The sequence below is a fragment of the Apaloderma vittatum genome, unplaced genomic scaffold (genome assembly GCF_000703405.1).
Source record: "Apaloderma vittatum isolate BGI_N311 unplaced genomic scaffold, ASM70340v1 scaffold22026, whole genome shotgun sequence".
In the NCBI taxonomy this organism is placed as follows: domain Eukaryota; kingdom Metazoa; phylum Chordata; class Aves; order Trogoniformes; family Trogonidae; genus Apaloderma; species Apaloderma vittatum.
In genome coordinates, this window is record NW_009721532.1 from 8,224 (window position 1) to 27,123 (window position 18,900).

The 18,900-nt window shown below is 38.2% G+C and overlaps 1 protein-coding gene across 1 annotated transcript in view; it reads right to left on the reverse strand.

Annotated features, from left to right (window-relative positions):
• Positions 1-18,889, reverse strand: part of NPHP3 (nephronophthisis 3 (adolescent)) — a 24,543-nt gene extending 5,654 nt beyond the window's left edge. The window contains exons 1-22 of the mRNA XM_009871434.1: positions 18,851-18,889; positions 18,543-18,668; positions 17,151-17,301; positions 15,465-15,617; positions 14,586-14,719; positions 14,174-14,334; positions 12,133-12,280; positions 11,520-11,594; positions 10,843-11,022; positions 9,565-9,668; positions 8,843-8,957; positions 7,835-7,978; positions 7,194-7,291; positions 6,610-6,712; positions 5,922-6,004; positions 4,733-4,871; positions 3,767-3,931; positions 3,173-3,270; positions 2,390-2,512; positions 1,853-2,042; positions 1,469-1,710; positions 359-434 (exon numbers count right to left, since the gene is read on the reverse strand). Coding sequence (XP_009869736.1) covers positions 359-434; positions 1,469-1,710; positions 1,853-2,042; positions 2,390-2,512; positions 3,173-3,270; positions 3,767-3,931; positions 4,733-4,871; positions 5,922-6,004; positions 6,610-6,712; positions 7,194-7,291; positions 7,835-7,978; positions 8,843-8,957; positions 9,565-9,668; positions 10,843-11,022; positions 11,520-11,594; positions 12,133-12,280; positions 14,174-14,334; positions 14,586-14,719; positions 15,465-15,617; positions 17,151-17,301; positions 18,543-18,668; positions 18,851-18,889 — 2,847 coding nt within the window. The remainder of the gene's footprint in view (positions 1-358; positions 435-1,468; positions 1,711-1,852; positions 2,043-2,389; positions 2,513-3,172; positions 3,271-3,766; positions 3,932-4,732; positions 4,872-5,921; positions 6,005-6,609; positions 6,713-7,193; positions 7,292-7,834; positions 7,979-8,842; positions 8,958-9,564; positions 9,669-10,842; positions 11,023-11,519; positions 11,595-12,132; positions 12,281-14,173; positions 14,335-14,585; positions 14,720-15,464; positions 15,618-17,150; positions 17,302-18,542; positions 18,669-18,850) is intronic.
• Between the last annotated feature and the right edge of the window lie 11 nt (positions 18,890-18,900).

The window sequence follows — 18,900 nt, forward strand, 5'->3', positions numbered from 1 at the left end:
GCACCTAATATCACTCCTGGGATCATCCACTGCAGTAAGCACTATATTCAATAGTATCTGTAGTATAAATGCCTCAGTTATTCCAGAGAACTTCTTTTTCCACTGCTGTTCTGCCAGCCACTTGGATCAGCAGTAATTCTGCACCCCTGAAATGTATATATCCACTTCTTTCTTTTCTACTTCTCCCAATTCTATACCACTTGTGCTGATTCATCTGCACTTCCAACAGAGTTGAAAGGGCAGTAACCAAAGCTGCTGCCAGCCTGCTGCACTACTTAAGGCCTTAAGCATCTGAGCATCAGATCAGCTAAGCCATAACACGCTCCGGACTTTTACGAAGTATCAAATGTTTCCTTACCAGACTGCCTTTCCGCCTTGCTGCTTTCTGGCGTATTTTGAAGGACTTTTTCCTCAGTTGCTCAGCTTGTTCATATCTGAGAACAAATGTAGTATCACTGAGTATTCTGGAAAGCTTCTAAGTTAGTTGAACATACAAATCCGAGAAAAGTTGAATTCACATGTTTAGTCAAAGATAAGAATATCCAAAATGCTTAGGACCAGACAATGGTCCTCCTTTATTTCCAACTGTTACAGTATTTTTGAAAACTAAGCACAAAAGTTGGTGGCCTGCCTCAAGAACATGGAAGAGGATGCTCATGTTTGTAACAGAAGTTAGGAAACTTCAAAAAAGAACCAAAAGAAACATTCTGGCTTCAGGAAGGCAACTTTGCTGCTATATTTATACCACCTCGGTTGCCAAAAGCAGCAACTATCACAGAAAGAACTCTTTAAACCAAATGATAGTTTAGAAAGCCTACATTGGTTTTTTTAGCAAAGTTGGCCAAGTTTGGATGTTAGATGAAATTAGCACACTGCATCGAAAAACTGCAACATATTTATTTTGTAACTTATTAGTATAAACATGCCTAATTTGCCACTAATTCTACAGTTACTGGTTAGTGATAACGGTTACATTCATCATTGGATCAGTGCATTAAAGTTACTTTCTTTGCCTCTCATGTAAATTAACACACATGCTCCCTGCAGTGTGTGGGGCAAGTTTTTGGCACTCTGAATTGAGTTGGTGGTCACAATCTCTCACTGCCATATTTAATTTTGGTTCACTTTCAACCTTTCATAAATAATTTTTGATGCTTTGGTACCCTTTAATCTCCATAACAAGGGTTTTGACTAGAAAAGCCCTGCTTAGATCTGGTTCCACACACATCCAAGGATGAACAGCTCATTAAAACTTTCTAAATAACAGCTTACATGCTATCTTCAGGTGCACACTATCTCATTATTTTTTCTACAAACCAGCTGGAAAATTCCTTCCTTGCTCTTCCTATCCTTGAAGCAGTACTCTTTGAAAGACTGATTTATCACTCTTAAGGCAGTAAAAATTATTCTTCCATCCTTATGGCAATACCTCCACATGATAGAAAAATACCAGTGTAGTTAAGCTTACTTGTTCTGCTTTTGGTACAAGGTTGCAAGTGCATCAAGTTCACGGGCTACCCGAGGATGTTCAGCTCCGTAAGCATTTTCCGAGATTTCCAGTGCCTGTTTATACAACTGTTCAGCATTTCCAAACTTCTTCCACTGAACATAAACTCCTGCTAGCTGGTGGAGTGACTGTGCCACCCTTGGGTGGTCGGGATCTAGCGCAGTCTCTCGAATCTCCAGAGACCGCTGCAGAGGAGCTACAGCCTGTAACATCAGAGTTCAGAATAAGATGACAGCTGGCAGCATCCTGTGTGCTACAATAACTTAACAACTGTAACAGAAAGCACACACTGAGCCCTGCTTCATTTGACTCCTTGCTGTTACAATAATCTCTAAATGGACTTACCTGACTTAGAAGACCTAGGTCCTTAAGAAACCGTCCCAGGGTCTCATAAAGATCAGCCAGGCAGTTCATACTTTCCTCTCCCTCACAGCTTTTTTCATATTCTTTCAGAGAGTCAAAATACTCAGCTGCCATAGAGCTCTTATCTTTCCCAACCAGCTGCCAGTAACTCAGCAATTCTGCAAAATGTCCCCTGTTTTAACAAGGAAACAAGAAGCTTATCTTATCTCTGATACCCCTCTATTCAGACTGATGCTAGCTTAGAAGAGAAGGGTCATATGGGTGATTTCTGTCTTTATGCTAGTGTCGACAGAGAGAAGCCAACAGAGACTAATGCTGCTCAACACCTATGTTTTTCCCTTTACCAACCTCCAAGGTGTAACAATACAAAACCCAGGTGATTTATATGTCAACAATATTTAGCACTTCAGCCTCCACTATTTAAGCTTCTTTAATCTGTATCTGTCATTTTCTGATTTATATCAACAAAAAATGACTTTGAAATGTTTATAACTGCCAAAGCAGTGGCTACCTTTGTACCTTTTGTAAAGGTTTTGGGATACGAAGAGGTTCAAAAGACACTTGTGTAGCTTTTGCTTATCACTCTGCTGCTGGAAGAGCCAGGGAAGTTCATCTGCACTTCTCCAAGTCACTCGGTCTTGGCTATTGAAAGAAAAGCAAATAAAATAAAAGCAAATAAAACTCTGAGATGCCTGCTCCTCTATGGCTGCTAGCAGGACTGCAGCTCTCCAGCTCACAGTCCCTTTGTGCCTCCTGTCTGGCACGCCGTGGCCCTCTTAGTTTTTTGCTAGCCAACAGTGGCTGCTCTGAGAAGCACTAAGCAGCACCCCACAGCTGGGACACACGTAAGTCAGTTTTCAAGCTGGATATGAACTTGCAGCTGCTTGGCTGTTCTGTCGGACCTCCCCTCGCATGTGTGCTAATCGTCTGCTGAATGCAAGTGGTCCTCTGCTGCTACTTCAAGTTCTGAGCAACCTCAAAAATCCTCAAAATTCCATTTACTGGAAGCTAAAAATCCACATGGGGTCACCTTCCACAAAATCACTGGTGCAGTATAAATTCATGCCCTATCATTTCACATAACTTTATTATATGATCATACCCCTTGATAGCCCTCGTTCTTTTCAAAGATGAAAAAGCAACACATCAATAACAAACTGATAAACTGACTACTAATTTTTCACGGCGTAATTTTGCCCTAACAGTTTACTAAACTGGGTTGAAGAAGCTATATGAAGAAAACAAAAATATCCATGTGGCATAAAGCCTGCATAAAGCACATTTCAAGGAGTTTTGACCTACCTTAGCTGCACAGTGAAATATTCCACCAGTTTTTTTCTGTAGGCAGAAATAGTATTTTCACCTTCTTCCATATACTCTAGTCTTACCAACTCCCAAGCCTGAAAGAGAGTGTAATCAAGAGGAAACCAATGAATTTAATTTGTTTCTTAAGTGCTGATCACACACAGGAGCTGTGCAAGATTTCTTTACAATATGTCTCATGTTGTAGAAATCAAAATCTTTCTATGACAATGGCACTACAGACAGTCCCGCATTAGACAAAACTCTGGTTATGTAGAAAACATACCTTCAGTTCTGCTTGTTTTTTGTGGAACCAGTGCTTTCTAGGACACATAGAGCTAACAACTAACATAGAAATTTCTGAAGGTTTGAAATTCCAGGTTTTCAATCGCTGAACAGTATTGACCAATGCCAATATCACAGCTTGAGTAGTTTTCAAGGTGATTCTAACATTAAACTAGACATTAAGGAAAAAATTTGAGCAAATACAGACGTGTAACAGCCTACGTAGTTAACAACAGAATTTCTCTAAAAACCAGCAAGAACTTAGGGGGTGGAGTTTCACTTGCATGTGTTTAGAATTACAAAATTTACCTGGAGGTGCTGGAACTTCAGCAGACCACAGCCATACGTCAGCAAACACATTTTGTGCAGGCTGTGAACAAGTGAGGCTAACACTGCAGAAGACAGTTGGGGATAAAGTTCCATCAGCTCAGACTCACTCACACCATTGTGGCTAACGCTGATGACACACAGTATCTAAACAAAGCAGAAAAATTACTTTACACAGTTAACAGTATTTGCTCCAGAGCTTAGTTACAGTGAAATTCCAAGAAAAATACTGTGTATCACTGTGTGTAACTCTATACACCAAGGCCTACACAAGCCCTTTCCCTCTTCTGTCCTCAAACAGTCCTCAGTGCTAAGGGAGGAATATTCTCACAGACAAAGCATTGAAAGGGACACTCCAGAAGAAACAAATGGCTCCTTAGACTTTCCTTTAAAATACTGGGGGGAAATAAATCCATTACCACAAGGAACTTCCGCCTAAGTAAAACACATTGGAGGTCTTACGCTGCCAGCACCAAAGAACTCCAGGCAATTATTCAGTATCACATCCTAATCAAAAGAAATGTTCCACACAACAGGGAAATTCTGCAAAGCTAGGAAGATGAATCAGAAATATAGTTATTGGTGCCCTGTATTCACAAGATACCGTGCTTTGATTACATCTACTATGCTTGATGTAGTTAATCAGTGGATCAAGGTAGTCATCAGCAAGGAGGTGCCTATTCTATATCACATCATAGTGGAAAAGTTACATTTTGTTTGGTGAGACAATGACTTAGTTGAAATTTAACACAGAGCAGTCACATGTTTTTAGTTACACAACCGATATAATGAGATTAATAAAACTCTCCCTTCTATACTAATACTACAGTAATCTCTGAATCATACATATGAACCAACATAAATTTATATTTAATTTTAACTTAAAGAAGATCTTTGCAGGAAAGAATACACATTACCTGCAGAAATAGTGATGCATTCTCTGCTTACCTCTCTCAAAAGACCTTTCTCTTTATCACTCTGCAACGATTCTTGAATTGATCTTAGAACAAGCCTGTACAGTGACACTGTGTCTTGACACTGGAAACATTGTTCAAGAGTTTCGTCAATATTTCCTGTACTTCCAACACTAAGCAGAAAGACAAAAAGGGCATGGTTTGGCATATTAAATTTGGCTGCTTAAATTCGACAGATTGAAGCTACTGAAAAGCTCTATCTCCAAAGTGCTCTGAATTCCTACTGGGTTTAGAAGGTACATGGTGCCTGGTAAGATTTAAACACAGAAGAGGTGAATGCATGAAGCTACCTTCTGCCATATTGTCCAATTTTTCTAAAGGACTGCAACATTTTCATTAAAAAAAAAAACGCAAAAAGCACAAGCAAACAGAATGATGCAGTGTTCCTTCCTCCAGTGGGAGTACAAAGTAAGAACATCATGCTGGATAAAGATAAAACCAAATGCTGCTTTTTTATGTCATGCATTTACAAAGCATGTTTTCAGGAGCAATTAAGCACTCTAGGACACAGAAACAAAACCCAAAGAAAATCAGTCACACAGAGTATATTATCAATCTGTGTATCATTTTTTGGGAGTCTCTAAACTAAAAATGCATCTTTCTCAATCGGATGAAGTCTAGGTTAATAATAAGCCAATGTACTTATTAAGTATTTGCTTGCACAAGAGAAAAGACTGATTTTCTCCACAGGAGGAATTATAGGGCAAAGTATCATATGCAAGATGTAAAGCTAAACAGTTGCTGAACTTTCTTTTAGCCTTAAAAATCTATGAGGCAAACTATCTGGTGCATCAGTAAATACAATAGACCTGAATTAAATTGTTTAATGGAACAATTACTAACATTATCCAAATATCTTTAAAAAGCACTGAAGAAACTGACATATCCATAAAGTAGAATAACAGAAAAATAACAGAAAGCCCCCCCAAAACAGAAGATATTTGGATTCACTCAGTATCAAAATAGCAGTTGTATATTCTGCGACTTTTCTTCCCCAATGCATTCAGTCAGTGAAGGGGGAAAACTTTGTATAATGCTCCACTGTTTTTTCTTGACAAGATCCACTGTATGTTAGACGAATGTATTTCAAAATGCTAAGAAACCTCTCTGAAGTCTTCTAATCTAGTGAAGAGCATAATAATTTCAAGATCATCTCAACTTACTGAGCAATGATTTTGCTCAAGAGAGTGACATACAAAGCATTGCAAGTTGCGGCGGATCGACAGTGCCTCTCAAGCTTCTTTTCCTACAACATTTTAAACAAAATCTGTGAGCCAAGATGAAATTAACCATACCAATAAAATGTTCATTTTTTTACAAGAAAATCAAAGTTCTAGATATGCTTCTGTCTGTAACATCTGAAGACTATGACATGATAGCTGGTGCACAAAACATGGCATGTTTTTACAGTTATAGCATATGAGTAAAAGTTTCATTTCGAATTTAAAATGAAGAGTTAGGATCTAACCACTGTATCTCTCAAGATGAGGATTAAGCTACAGAATCGGTCTCCAAGGCAAAGAGGCAAAATACGTTTTTCCTCACTCTGCCAATCATTGTTACAATATTACACAACACTAAATCTTCTGTTACTCTACAATAAAGGAACACGTTTACAGTAATATATGTTACTGCACTGTTCTTGTGTCAGTAATTTATGTTGTTCCATGTGTGTTTCAGTCCTATGAGTCACGGGGTAAAAATACTCAAACTGCATGCTCTCTTGAGCAGTAGTATTTAGTTAGCTAAATATAATACTTTCTTTTGGCAGCTGAGCTTATTCACCTTTTCAGGTATTCATTAAAAGTTTTACTAGAGTCAGGTATTTCAGAAGAACTGCAACAGACATACCTGCTCTTTAGTCAATTTAACATTTGCAGAGTTGCATTCTGCACTAATGAGAGATTTAACATCTTTGGAATTCAGCGGATCAAGATGAAGAGTGGGCCACAACCTTTGGTAAGAAAGAACAAAGTCATATTCAGACCTTATTAAATAGCACATGAAAGTAAAAAAGGCATCAAAGTTCCAGAACGTTTTGAAGATTTATATCAAAGCAGTAATTCAAACTATTCCCTGCTACTAAGAAATTCCAGTTATCACAAGTAAAATTTCCACTTTTAGCCTTATCCTGGGTTTACATCATGGCATTGCGGTTCCTGATGTGCATCTGCCTGCACGTAATGTCCTCTTTCATACACTTATGTGGACAGACCCACCACAGTAAAACAAAAATCTGTTTTCCTGACAGCTAAAAACTGTCCTTATTGCAGTTACAACAGAGATGCTTTTGGTGTCCCTGATGGTTACAAAACCTTATCCCATTAAATCTCCAGATCTTGAGAAATCTGGCTGTTTTCTCTTCAACAAGTAACTAATTTAAAACAATAATTCTAACCTGGGCTACTTGGAAACAGCTCAGAAATCTGACATACCTCCAAGCCTGTGGACAAGTTTCTACATTCACTGATACGATCACTCTGACATTCACGGGCAGCGGATCTATCAGCCACTTCATATGCTTCTCAGCTTGCTTAAAAACAAACTTCCGTTACTTAACAAAAAGGTTGTTCAAAACAATGCCAGAAGTCAATACATTTCATTAACTGCACAGATCAGTGAAAGGAGCCCGAAATTCTCCAGTGCCCTTAAAAATTTTTCCTGATCTAGCTCTTGAAACAATACTGAATGATCCACTGGCATGTATCAGCATGACTGTACGTGAAACAAAGCTGATAGAATATTATTACTGAAATGTTTCCCTTGGCTATTTACATGCCAAGTCATTAATCTGACAGCCTTCAATCTCTGGATAAATAATGTAACTGGATTGTTCAAAAACTAAGGTGTTATGATAAACGTAGAAAAAACCTCCCAACCAATCCAACACAAATTTCTTCTATAAAAACTGGAAGACTATTTTAACTCATCTACACTTTTTGCAAAACCATTTTTTGTATGTGCTCTTCAGAGCAAAGTAAACATTAATATTTCTGTTACACAGATACAGGTGAACCTATTACAATAATCAAGGTTTCCTTTAGACTGACAAATGGCAAATATTTTGAAAGCATACCTGTATTTGGTCAATAGAATCAATAATTATAATAATGCTGCCTTGATGACGTGCAGAAAGTTTTTCAAGCCAGCGGGGAAACTCTTCCAGAAGTTTAGCTGGATCCAAAGTTAGAGGTGACACTAACCAAGAGTGCTGCATAAGCTGCAGAATTATAAATATATGTAACAAGTTCTACCTTAAAAATCAACTAAGATAGTTGAAAGAAGGCCTAAAGACACAAGAGAATATAAAAAAAATACACAACTTTGGGGCAATCTTTCTAGTCAAGTTCACACAGAAGTCTTCCCTTCTAGTATATGAAGACAGGTGGCATATGCAGAATAAAGAAAAGTTATTGAGCTTGCTGTGTAAATTCTAGAGAGATAATCTGACTTTATGCAAAAGACAAGGAATTTGGAGACTTAAAGGGCTTAAAACTTTCACAGGTTAAATAGACAGACTTCTAAAATATTTAAGAAAATCGCAAGGAGACCATGACGGATTTCGTTTTTCTACAGATTTTAGTCCTGTGAGGTCCTTAGTGCCACCCTGTGAAGGAAAATGCAAGGTCAGAAACTGGCACAAAAATATTACTCTTATTCTGCACTTATCTAATACACAATTAAGAAAGAAATTACCACAGGAAAGAGACTAGTGAAGGAATGACACGGCGCCAACTGGTGAATACAGCATCAGGTTTCTAAACACACAGGCAGAAGACGTACTGCCTGCCTCTCTCATTTGCCAGATGGAAGGAAATTTTGGAAGCAGCTTATATGGTTTTATAAGCCATTGACATACGTTATTGCAAGCATAACTGCTAATGCCAATCTATTACAAATATCCCAGAAATGCTATTTAATTGATCTGCCTTCAGAGTATAGGAACAGATTCCCCCCATTCTGCAAGGCCTTACATTTGTGTTACTCTTAACTTACGTAGAAAATTTTATCTTTTGACATACGCACACACGCTGCCGCTTCCCAAAGAACAATGCAATGAAAAGCATGTAACAACAGAGCATACCTTTAAAGTAAGGCGTTTAATTATCAATGCAGATTCCGAACTAGTAGACATGGGTCTCCCAACAAAGTGGTAAAGAATTAGAGTATTCGGTGAATGCTTCTGCTGCAATTGGATCCTAAGGACAGAAGTAAAAAAAAGAAAAGAGAAAAGCAGCACTTAACAGACTATACTTTTTCAAGTATAGTTCAAGTAAAAATCCATCAATTTTGCCAAAGGAGACAGAGCTTTTGAGCTAGAGGTGTTTTATGTTTTCTGTATAAAACAGGATAGACATTTTGTGAGCTGTAACTGAACTTTTTATGTCACATTCCATTTTTGCTCTCCCCAGTACTGACAGCCATGAACAAATGCCCTTCCTGGCACTGGGCAGTCACACATCACTAAGCTTTTTAAAAGTAACAACGTTGTCAATATATTTTTATGTCAGCAAATTTTGTCATAGCCTACTTCTGCGACAAATTACTGGGTCTGATCTTTCCTTTATTTCAGTTAAAAAGACTCCAAGGGACTCAGCTGGAGTCAGGGAAGATGTTAAAGACAGTCCAGATGCAACTAGCTACGCAATTATTACAAATCCTTCCAGGATGCTTCAATAACATCAGTGTTTTGCAAATGCTCCCATCTTACCTCTGATTAAACTGATACGATGCGTGAAATGTAATGGAAACTATTTTCCTTAAATTTCATTCACACATACACACAAAAAAAATAGTCTAGATTACCATTTCGACAGAAGGAGAGACTTCCCAGAGCCCGGTCCTCCTGATACAAGCAGAGGGGGAATTGGTGCTGGTGCTGCTACTAAGTCATTTAGACGTTCAAAATACTGTAAGATAGAAACAACTATTACGAATATTCCACTGTATAAGGGAGAAATAGAGTGCTTGGTATTGCAAACCACCTAGACACAGAATGCATGCACAGATTTTTTTAAGGTAAGGAATACTACTGAAATGGGGTGTAACACAAATGGAAATGAATTTTGTAATTAAGCCATTAAGGAATTCATTGTCTTTTCACAGAATTACAGAATGTTAGGAGTTGGAAGGGACTTTGAGAGATCATCTAGTCCAATCCACCTGCAGGATCACCTAGGGTAGGTGACACAGGAACGCGTTCAGGCAGGTTTTGAATGTCTCCAGAGAAGGAGACTCCACACCCTCCCTGGACAGCCTGTTCCAGTGCTCTGTCACCCTCACTGTGAAAAAGATTTTCATAATGTTTCTGTGGAACCTCCTATGCTCCAGTTTGCATCCGTTATCCCTTGTCCTTCCACTGGACATGATTTTTAAAGCAAATGTAAAATAAACATTTTTTTTTCCAAACTCTATTTAAAATGGAACTTTCAGTGCTAATAAACTGAATTATGTTACTATAGTAAAGGAATTGGGTATTAAGCTTGTTCAGGCTTCCTTCCTCCAACATGCCTCCAACTACTCCAGGGCACTGCATGTGGTTGCCAGGACAAAACTTCAAAGCTGGCATCTGCCATTGATGGTGTTTTCAGGGACTAAGTATGCAAAAGGAAATTTTCTTTAACCACATAAATGCCCAAGAATGTAGTAGCAGAGTTCAGGATGTCAAAACGAAACCCAAAAACTGCCCTTCCCCAACTCGGGAGAAATATTTTGTCTGCAAAAAAGAAGTGGAGGTTAAGATACACGTAAGTATTTTTTCCACTCTAGAATGCAGTAAAGATGGTACAACCCTCCATACCACTGCCAATATATGAGTAGTGAAGTGAAAGAATAAATTACCCCCAAACATGGCTACAGTGCTTTTCTCCAGTGCAGGAACAACAATTGCTTCTTCATTGGTACCATTCAGCAACACACAAACTGGCATCTCTCCCAGAAAATAAATATGCCATCTATGAAAGACATAGCCTAAGGAGTAACAGCCTCAAGGATGCCTCTTCTGTAGAGCTATATCTTGCCTCACAAGAGATGGAAGCGAGTGACGACTTCCTCTCCATCTATATACATTTCCAGTGTACTTACTTTCTCGAACCCCAGCTCACATGTTGAATTAGAGGCCTGCTGAAAAGCTTCCATCTGTTCTTGTTCATCATGTGCATCCCACAACACATCACCAAAAACTTCTTCTTCAGGAGCCGTGGACTCTTCCTTACTATCCAACTCCTTGCCTTCTAGTTCTGTCATTTCATATCCCAATATATCCTAAGTAAAAAGAAAATTACATGGGAGAAAACTGCAACTATTACTCTTAACAGTGCAGGCACATTTGGTTTCAATTCCACTGTATATGAGTGCAGCTCTACTGACATCAATCTGCTCATGTCCTTCTATGCTGTCCTGAGACATTGGTTTTAGTCTTCCCATAGTGGAAGTAACTCACCACAAGGAAGGAAAAGGACAGAATGGGCTATGCAATGCTTCCTTATCTTATGATATGGATAAAGAGAAACTAAAAGAGAATTTAGGCCACAAAGAGATCCCTTTCCCCAGTTTTTTTTTGCTTCTGTCCATGAAGGCACTGCTCAATTTGGGGCTTCATTTTCCACTTGTAAATTTCATTGCTTGCCAGATATTAATGAGGAACCACAAAAAGATCCTTTAAATTACATCCAAGTAGCACATAGTAAGCACAGTGATACCATTTAAGATCATAAATCAGAGTAGGAACAGAAGGAACTGGAATGCCTCATGTACTTTACCTGTTTAATTATCTTTTCCACACAATTATATATTTCATACGCTCCCTCCTCCACACCTCCAATATGATCAATCACCTAAAAAAGTAAATGGCAAAGCATGATCCCAACTGGACACAGTATTTAGGACTTCCAACAAAAAAACCACCGGAACACACATTTAAATTCCATTCTGTTGCATTCCTTAGGTGGGATTTGCTTTGTCCAAGCTTTTATATTTTGGGTATCTAGTTTCAGCTGTTCTCAACAGTTCTCTCTATAAAGAGAAATAAAAAGCAACCGAGAAAGCTCACTGGAAGTACACTTCTAGTTCTTCAGTGGCTACAGAGGGACCTCAGCGATTTAAATGGCTACACACAGGTGAGAAATTCTACGCTTATTGCATAGGGATCATTTTTCATTCAGCAAAAATGCAGTGGCTTTTTTTATCCCCCTGCTAATGAAAATTTCATAATGTTCATAAATTTCAGCTCCATCAACCTGCTCATATAATGAACTCTCAGAGCAATGAGTGCAACGCAATTTATCCTTAAATTTGAGACTACTAGAACTCAAAGTGTTGTTACAGCACGAAAGTAAGTCTTTTAAAAATTCAACAATCTTTAAAATGCCATACCTTTGCTTTGTTCATGTAAGTAATTTGCTCAATTAACTGTTGCACTGAGACTGAGCTGACTCTGCCGTCCTCCTTTCTGTGGTAAATTAGCTGTGGTTTTTCTTCTGGATTTCTCAAGAAGGCTTCTTCACAGTCCTCCAGCAAACAACTAGATTGGAAAACAGCATTCTTGTGCTATATTACACCACTGTAGCAAACAGTTCAATCAACAAAAGCTCCGAAGGCGGGGTTCACTGCAAAATCTAATTGAAAAGCCTTATCTATTTACAACAAAGGGCAAGCAAATATTTCAGCAGAGAATTTAAGATAAACTCTGAAGCAAGGAAAAGCTAAGAGAGGAATTTATGCTACTTGGACCAAACACAAACCATTAATTTTTATGATTATTGCTTTGTAAATTAAAAGTTGATCTTCTTGTCATAAAAAACATGCAGAGTGAAAGGTAACTGCCTTGCATGGAAAGAACGTGGATTCACACATGATTAATAAGCCTCATGTACACACTCTGCCATCACTTATTTGAAGGCTCTTTTCTATTCCTTGACCTTTTTCTGAAAGGTCCTTCAGTATTTGCCAGGTGTAGGATAGTCTTTTAATTTATAGCAGCTGAAAAGTAGAATTACACACCTCCAAATGTGAAAGCACTTTGTACTTATGTATGTGAATGATATCCATGGACAATATTCCCAGTAATCTACTGCTGTTCCGCAGAAGGAATTACACAGCTCAGGGATGCTGACAACCAAACGCTGTATTCTTTATATGAGCACAACAATTTTCATCATGGTTTTTCTAAGAGAAACTCTCTAAGTGAACACTGTTGGCAGGAACACTCCTCTGTGTTTATTTTGTTGTTTGGGGTTTTTTTGTTGTTTTTCTTCTGTATTTCAAACACTTGTGATCCACATACAGAAAACCGAGCTACTTGGCAACAGTTTTCCCTCAGAGTGCCAGTATACCTTCAGCAGCTGACATTCTCTAAGGACATAAATGTATGGTAGCTCTAGTCTGATTCCTCTACGAAAACTAATCAACAACTTCTGCTGTACTTGGCTGCTCTCTGAAGCACTTCACTCTTGTAAATCTTAGCTACGTGTCTTAAACTTTAAACCTTTAATTCTCTGCAGATAGATGTTTTATTTACAGCAACAGGAGGTCTACTTAATACAAGAGCTCTAATAACACAACGGCATTTGAAATCTCGAGAGTTCAAAAATCTATCCCTAACAAGAAACTTAAGACATAACAGCATTTTCAGATTTTTGCATTTATATATATGTTTTGGAACGACTACTCTGTTTTCCCTAATATTATCTTCTTTAATACCTTTCTTTCTCTTATTGACCAAAAGGACACTCTGTCCTCTCCCAAACAATAAAACCAAACTCCGCCCCAAAAGTCCCAAATGGGTAACAGAAACAGTCCTAACATAAGTTTGGTGTTTTTCATTTAGTCAGTCATGTTTCTTCCTCTAGAAGGTTAGGAAATTACTCACTGAACAAACAGTACACATTGCATCATCACTTGTCATAGAACATCATGACTTCAGTTAATTAAGCTGTAAAAAGCCAGCCCTTAGAAGGTACCACACAGGAGAGCAATGAACTCAGCCCACGAAGTTGTCAAAGACAGAAAACAAGATGTGACCAAATAGAATCAAAATACTACAGACAAGTGTAAGGCTAAATAAGCAAATGAAAAACAATGAGGACATCCATGCCAGCCATCCTGAATTCCTAAGGCTCCAGATATATGAATGACAGAGAGCTGCTCTTGGGAAGCAAAACATTTCTGTATTATGAAGACATCTTTCATGCTGTATTCTAAAGAGAATCTGTAGCTACAAGAAAAAAGGAAACAATGCAGAGCTGATATATTTTTAACTGTCCGCACTAGCAAACCTAAAGCTTGAAGGAGTATCATTTAGAAGATAGCAGCTTAGAAAACGTACTGAGCAAAGCATCACATGCATTTTAATAAGCTATGCGCTCTGCATAAATAACCAGTTCCCATTTGCTTTACCAGTCTGGAAAATACTTACTTTGGCAAAGTCAAGTGCAGAAGCAAAATGACTAATGAACTTTTTTCAATTTCCCATTTTCTTACATCCTTAAGAGGTCTTTCATTTTCTCCTGAAAAAGTAACAACTTGAAAGAAGTATCCCATAGTTTCACAGACTCTTTGAAGTTTTGGTGAGTAGTTCTGAAAGCAAATTTGAATAACAGTGCTTTATTACTAAATCTGCACAGCACTAAGGACCTACTAGATAAACTCCAGTTTCTTTTCTCTAGGCAGTTTCTTCCCTTGAAGTTCTTGACAATACTTTCACTGACCTCACTAAAACCAGGCTACACCTACTAAAGCTTTCAACAAGTATTGTACTAATTTCTCAGTAAGTATTGAAGTGGAAACAAAAGAGTATATAAGACAGCATAAGTTTGTGAGGCACTCACTCTAATAAGGATGTCCACTTCTGGTTGAGTCTCATCAGTACTAATAATAAAACATCTCACTGTGTTACTCCACAGGGAGTGGGAAAACAGAGGAGTAACCTGTAATAAACTGGCAACAGCAGCATCCCAATCATCTGCCAGTGGAGAAAGAACAAAATAAAGTCTCGAGATCTTCACATGTGATTACACCGCATAACAGGTAAGCCATCATCTCTTAATATTATGAATGCTACGTTTCATTTAAAAAGCAGTAACGTTTTTACTCAATTATTTTAATTTTATATATTTGAAAGAAAAAAGGCAGAAGCTGCCAGCGAAGTCAACTATGTGAAGGAGGGGTTCCACAGCTAGGACCAGAAGACAATTTATCAGAGGCCACTTGGGCAACAAAGTTCAAAAGTAATTATTGACAAGAAAATACCTAACACTGATTCACCTAACACTGCATACATCATGGTCTTGCAGTCAGATTTCCGTAAATGGGCCCCTAAGCAGAGTCGGACAGCATGCAAATCTAATGATAAAAACAGGGATATACTTTATTCTAATACGAATCTAACATTCATACTCAGGAATAGAGAATTTGCATATAAATGGAAAAAAGAACATATGAAACAAAACAGTATTTGGTTTACTCGCGCCATTCATTGTTGTTTGCTAAAATCATTGCTACACACACTGTAGTCACCAAATACGCATAACTTAGCATGTACAGCTAGAGTTTCTTTTATTTCTATGAAGAAATCCAAATAACTCTTTTGTTAAATTACCCAAGAATGGACAGAAGAGGAGCTAACAAAGAACAGAAGTACTTAAGAATGGATAGAAAAATTACACAAGACACCTACATTCCCAGCAGGACAAACCACCACTACTTACCCCTGTTTATATTTGCAAATGGTCCCTCAACATCTATGGAGCTATGAGCAAATTCAGGCCCTCTGAAAGACTGCTGAAGTTGCATCATGCTACCCATGGATGGCTCGCTCCCCAAAGCTCCACCGTTCCAGTATTCGGATTGCACGCCAGCAGCTAAGTATTGGAAAACAAAACAAAACAAAAGCCTTCCTCATTGTCACTAAACAAGTTCAACTATCCGTCTTAAAGACTCCAGCAGAAACCTGCTGCCATGTGCCACTGATAACACTTTTTTCTCCTTCAGCAGATTTGCTCCCATCTTTGCGTGCTGCAGTTCTACATGGGCACTTGTCCCAAAAGTTAACGAAGAGCCACGCTGCTAAAGAATGGTTATTTGCTACTTATTTGTTATACAGATTGCTTTCATCTGTTGGGTTCAAATGCTGACCCGTATTACGAATCAGGAAAACAGTTCACACTGTTGCTGCTGTCATTTGTGCACAGCCTAATATCGCTGCTGTCATTTGTGCACAGCCCAAAATTGACAACTTTTTGCTCAGTCATGCTCCAGCACTGAAAAAGTGTAAAGGGGCTGTGGATCAGGAGTGAAACACATTCTCTGTGCTGTGTGAAAGAACTTTTGCAGCATCTCTTTATAGTATGTTTGGACTACAGTTCTGCCAATCAATATACAACATCCAAGACACTAAATAAGTCTTCCATGGAGAAAATCAGGAAGTTGAAAAAGACTTACAAAAAGGTAAGAATGGAAATACTAATTCAAAAATAAATTTAATACAAAAGAAGACAGAAAAATATATAAAAGAAAACAAGACTACCTGTACCACTAAAGGTCATCAAATGCATAAGTACTACGTAAAAAGCTAAACACTGCATTTTGAAACATTTCTACTTTTAAAGATTGACTGTTTACACTCCTCCCAAGATGTGAGAGCTGATATACCTCAACAAGAAAAATAAAACTTAAGCAACAGCACTTGCACGCAGTTCTTCCTCAGTAACCCTTCACGGTGCAAGAACTCTTTACGGTGGACGTCCTTAGGAGTGTTTAGGTGCTACCTGTCTGCTACAATTACTGCTCTATTTTAAATCGGATACAAAGTCAGTGAACTGTTCAAGTACCTATCTGAATCCTTCCTACGTTATCAAACACCTCTTCCAGCATACATAAGGTTTTGCCTGAAAAAAAAAAATTCTTCAGTAAACCAACTCTTTTGGTCGGTTCATGTTTGTTAAATATCTAATCCTGCTATTCTGAAAAGTACATCAGCTGAGACTGGCATACGTCATCATCCATAGACAGTAACTCTATCCAAGGGTCCCTCTAGTTTCAAGTGTGCTTTCTGGATCCTTTGGAATGTGATCTCTCAGATCTAGAATCAGAAAACTCAGAAAAGACTAGAGAATTCAGAACTGCTCATGGAACAATTTTTTTAAAATTGTCATTGTCTCTAGAGAGTGCTCTATTTTATTCATGTAGTAATTCATAAGACCAGAAACGAGGGCTTCCCACAACCTAAACCAAGTTTGTAAAGTCAGCTACTTTTACTCTTTCAAGTGCTTTATGTTGTTTTTCATTTGGATTAATAAAACTTTTTTTCAAAAGAGCGTAAATATTTGTCTTGAGCTTTACTATTCAGACTTCGGTCACATTCCAACACAAAATGCTGGGGAGGAAATTCTCACCTGTAACATCCGTACAGTTATCATCAGAATCAGACTCTTCAGGATCAAACACTTGGATGCCTTGGGCCTGGAGTCTCTGAAGTTTTGCTTCTAGCTCTCGTTTGGCCCTTAGTAAGTCCTGAATCTCATTTTCTTTAGTTTCTCTAAAAATCTGTGGGCAGGAAAGAAAAAAACAACAACAAATCCAAACCATAAACCTTTTAAAATTCAGTATTGGTCCCTGAATGCACGTTATCTGCTTTCAATTGGAAAAATAAGTTTCTAGCACTCATTTAGCTGGCATAGGCATGAAAATGTGAACAAGAACCCATCAGGAACCTAAAAATGAGCAGAAAAAAATAGTTTAAAATGACCTATTTTTAAAATTTTACCATTTTAAAGCTTAGCATACTGTTCTGAAAGTTAGAAGGCTGCACTACTACGGGAATTTCACTTAAAATGCCAAATAAGTTTCTTCACCTTTCAAAGTTTGTCATCTTCTAAAATCAAGGCATGTAATATTTATTTTCAAAGATTCCTTTTTATTCTTCCATGTATTTTTTTACATTTCCACATAATCTCGTATTCACTTTTTATTGTTGTGGAAATCTAAATTTCCTAAAATAGAAAGCAATCAAGCATCTCCAGTTGTCCTGTTTGTAAAAATTTAGCATGATGTGGGGAAGAAAACACAAACCTAGATTTAAATTCAAAGAGATGAAATCTTCCTCAAGTCTCATTTTCTTAAATAAGGTCAAAACTAATCCTCTTTTTATGTATCCGCCAAACATTAACACCTGTTGCAATTTAAAATACTGAGGCTTTTGGAAACACTGCAAAACCAGGACCTATTGTCCTGTTTTGGGTGACCGAAGCATCATAATCTGCAGCATGGGAAAAGAAGTATCAGCTTGGCATTTTAACTCATCTCTAGAGAAACCACAAAGGCTTTCATCTTTAGCTGGCTCTCACATTTTAGCAACCAAAGACATGCACTGATACATGCTTTTCTTTAATGTAAGCTAGGAGTGTTAAATATTACAATGTTATATATAAAATAATGGAACTCTTGTGTTCATACACTCCTTCAGCATGTGCCAGCTTGCAGCCTGTGTTTTCTTGTCACTTTCAAGACGCCTGTGTTCAAATAATGCAGGAATTTAGTTTAAGAGGCATCACCGCATATTCTCCTTTAAATATTTAAAAAGTTACTTTCCATTTTTTCTCATAGTTTTGGTAGGACTATCTTAAAGGCAATAGACAGCTACAGATACGATGCTCTCCCCCCCTTTTTTTTTTAAGAAGGTGAGATCTTCATGACAGCTATTGGAGAAGAGTTCATTGGGAGAAAGTGACCAAGTGATATCTCTCTTCTTTTTGGTCATTTTCCCAGGAAAAGAAGTCAAGTCATACCTTGAATTGCCTTTTGACCTTGTCTCGATCATGTTCAAAGGTAGCAGCTCTCTCCATGGCTTGGTATTTAGCTTCTAACGCACTTTCCTTCTCTCTGAGTATTTTCTGGTAAGTTTTCTGAAGTGCCTGAAAACATTTAGCATACCATTTTCCCTGAGCGAAAGCAATCCCTGACAGAAGGCTTCAGACTGCTTTTCAGGTCTGACTATGGCGATGCTATCCCAGCACCTGACACCTCTCCTCACTCTAGGGAGGACGGATGCCGGCTGAACACTCCCCATCCCCAGAGTCGCGCCTCAACGGCTCACTGGGACGGCGCCTCGCCTCCCCAGGGTAGGACAAGCCATCGCTCCCATCA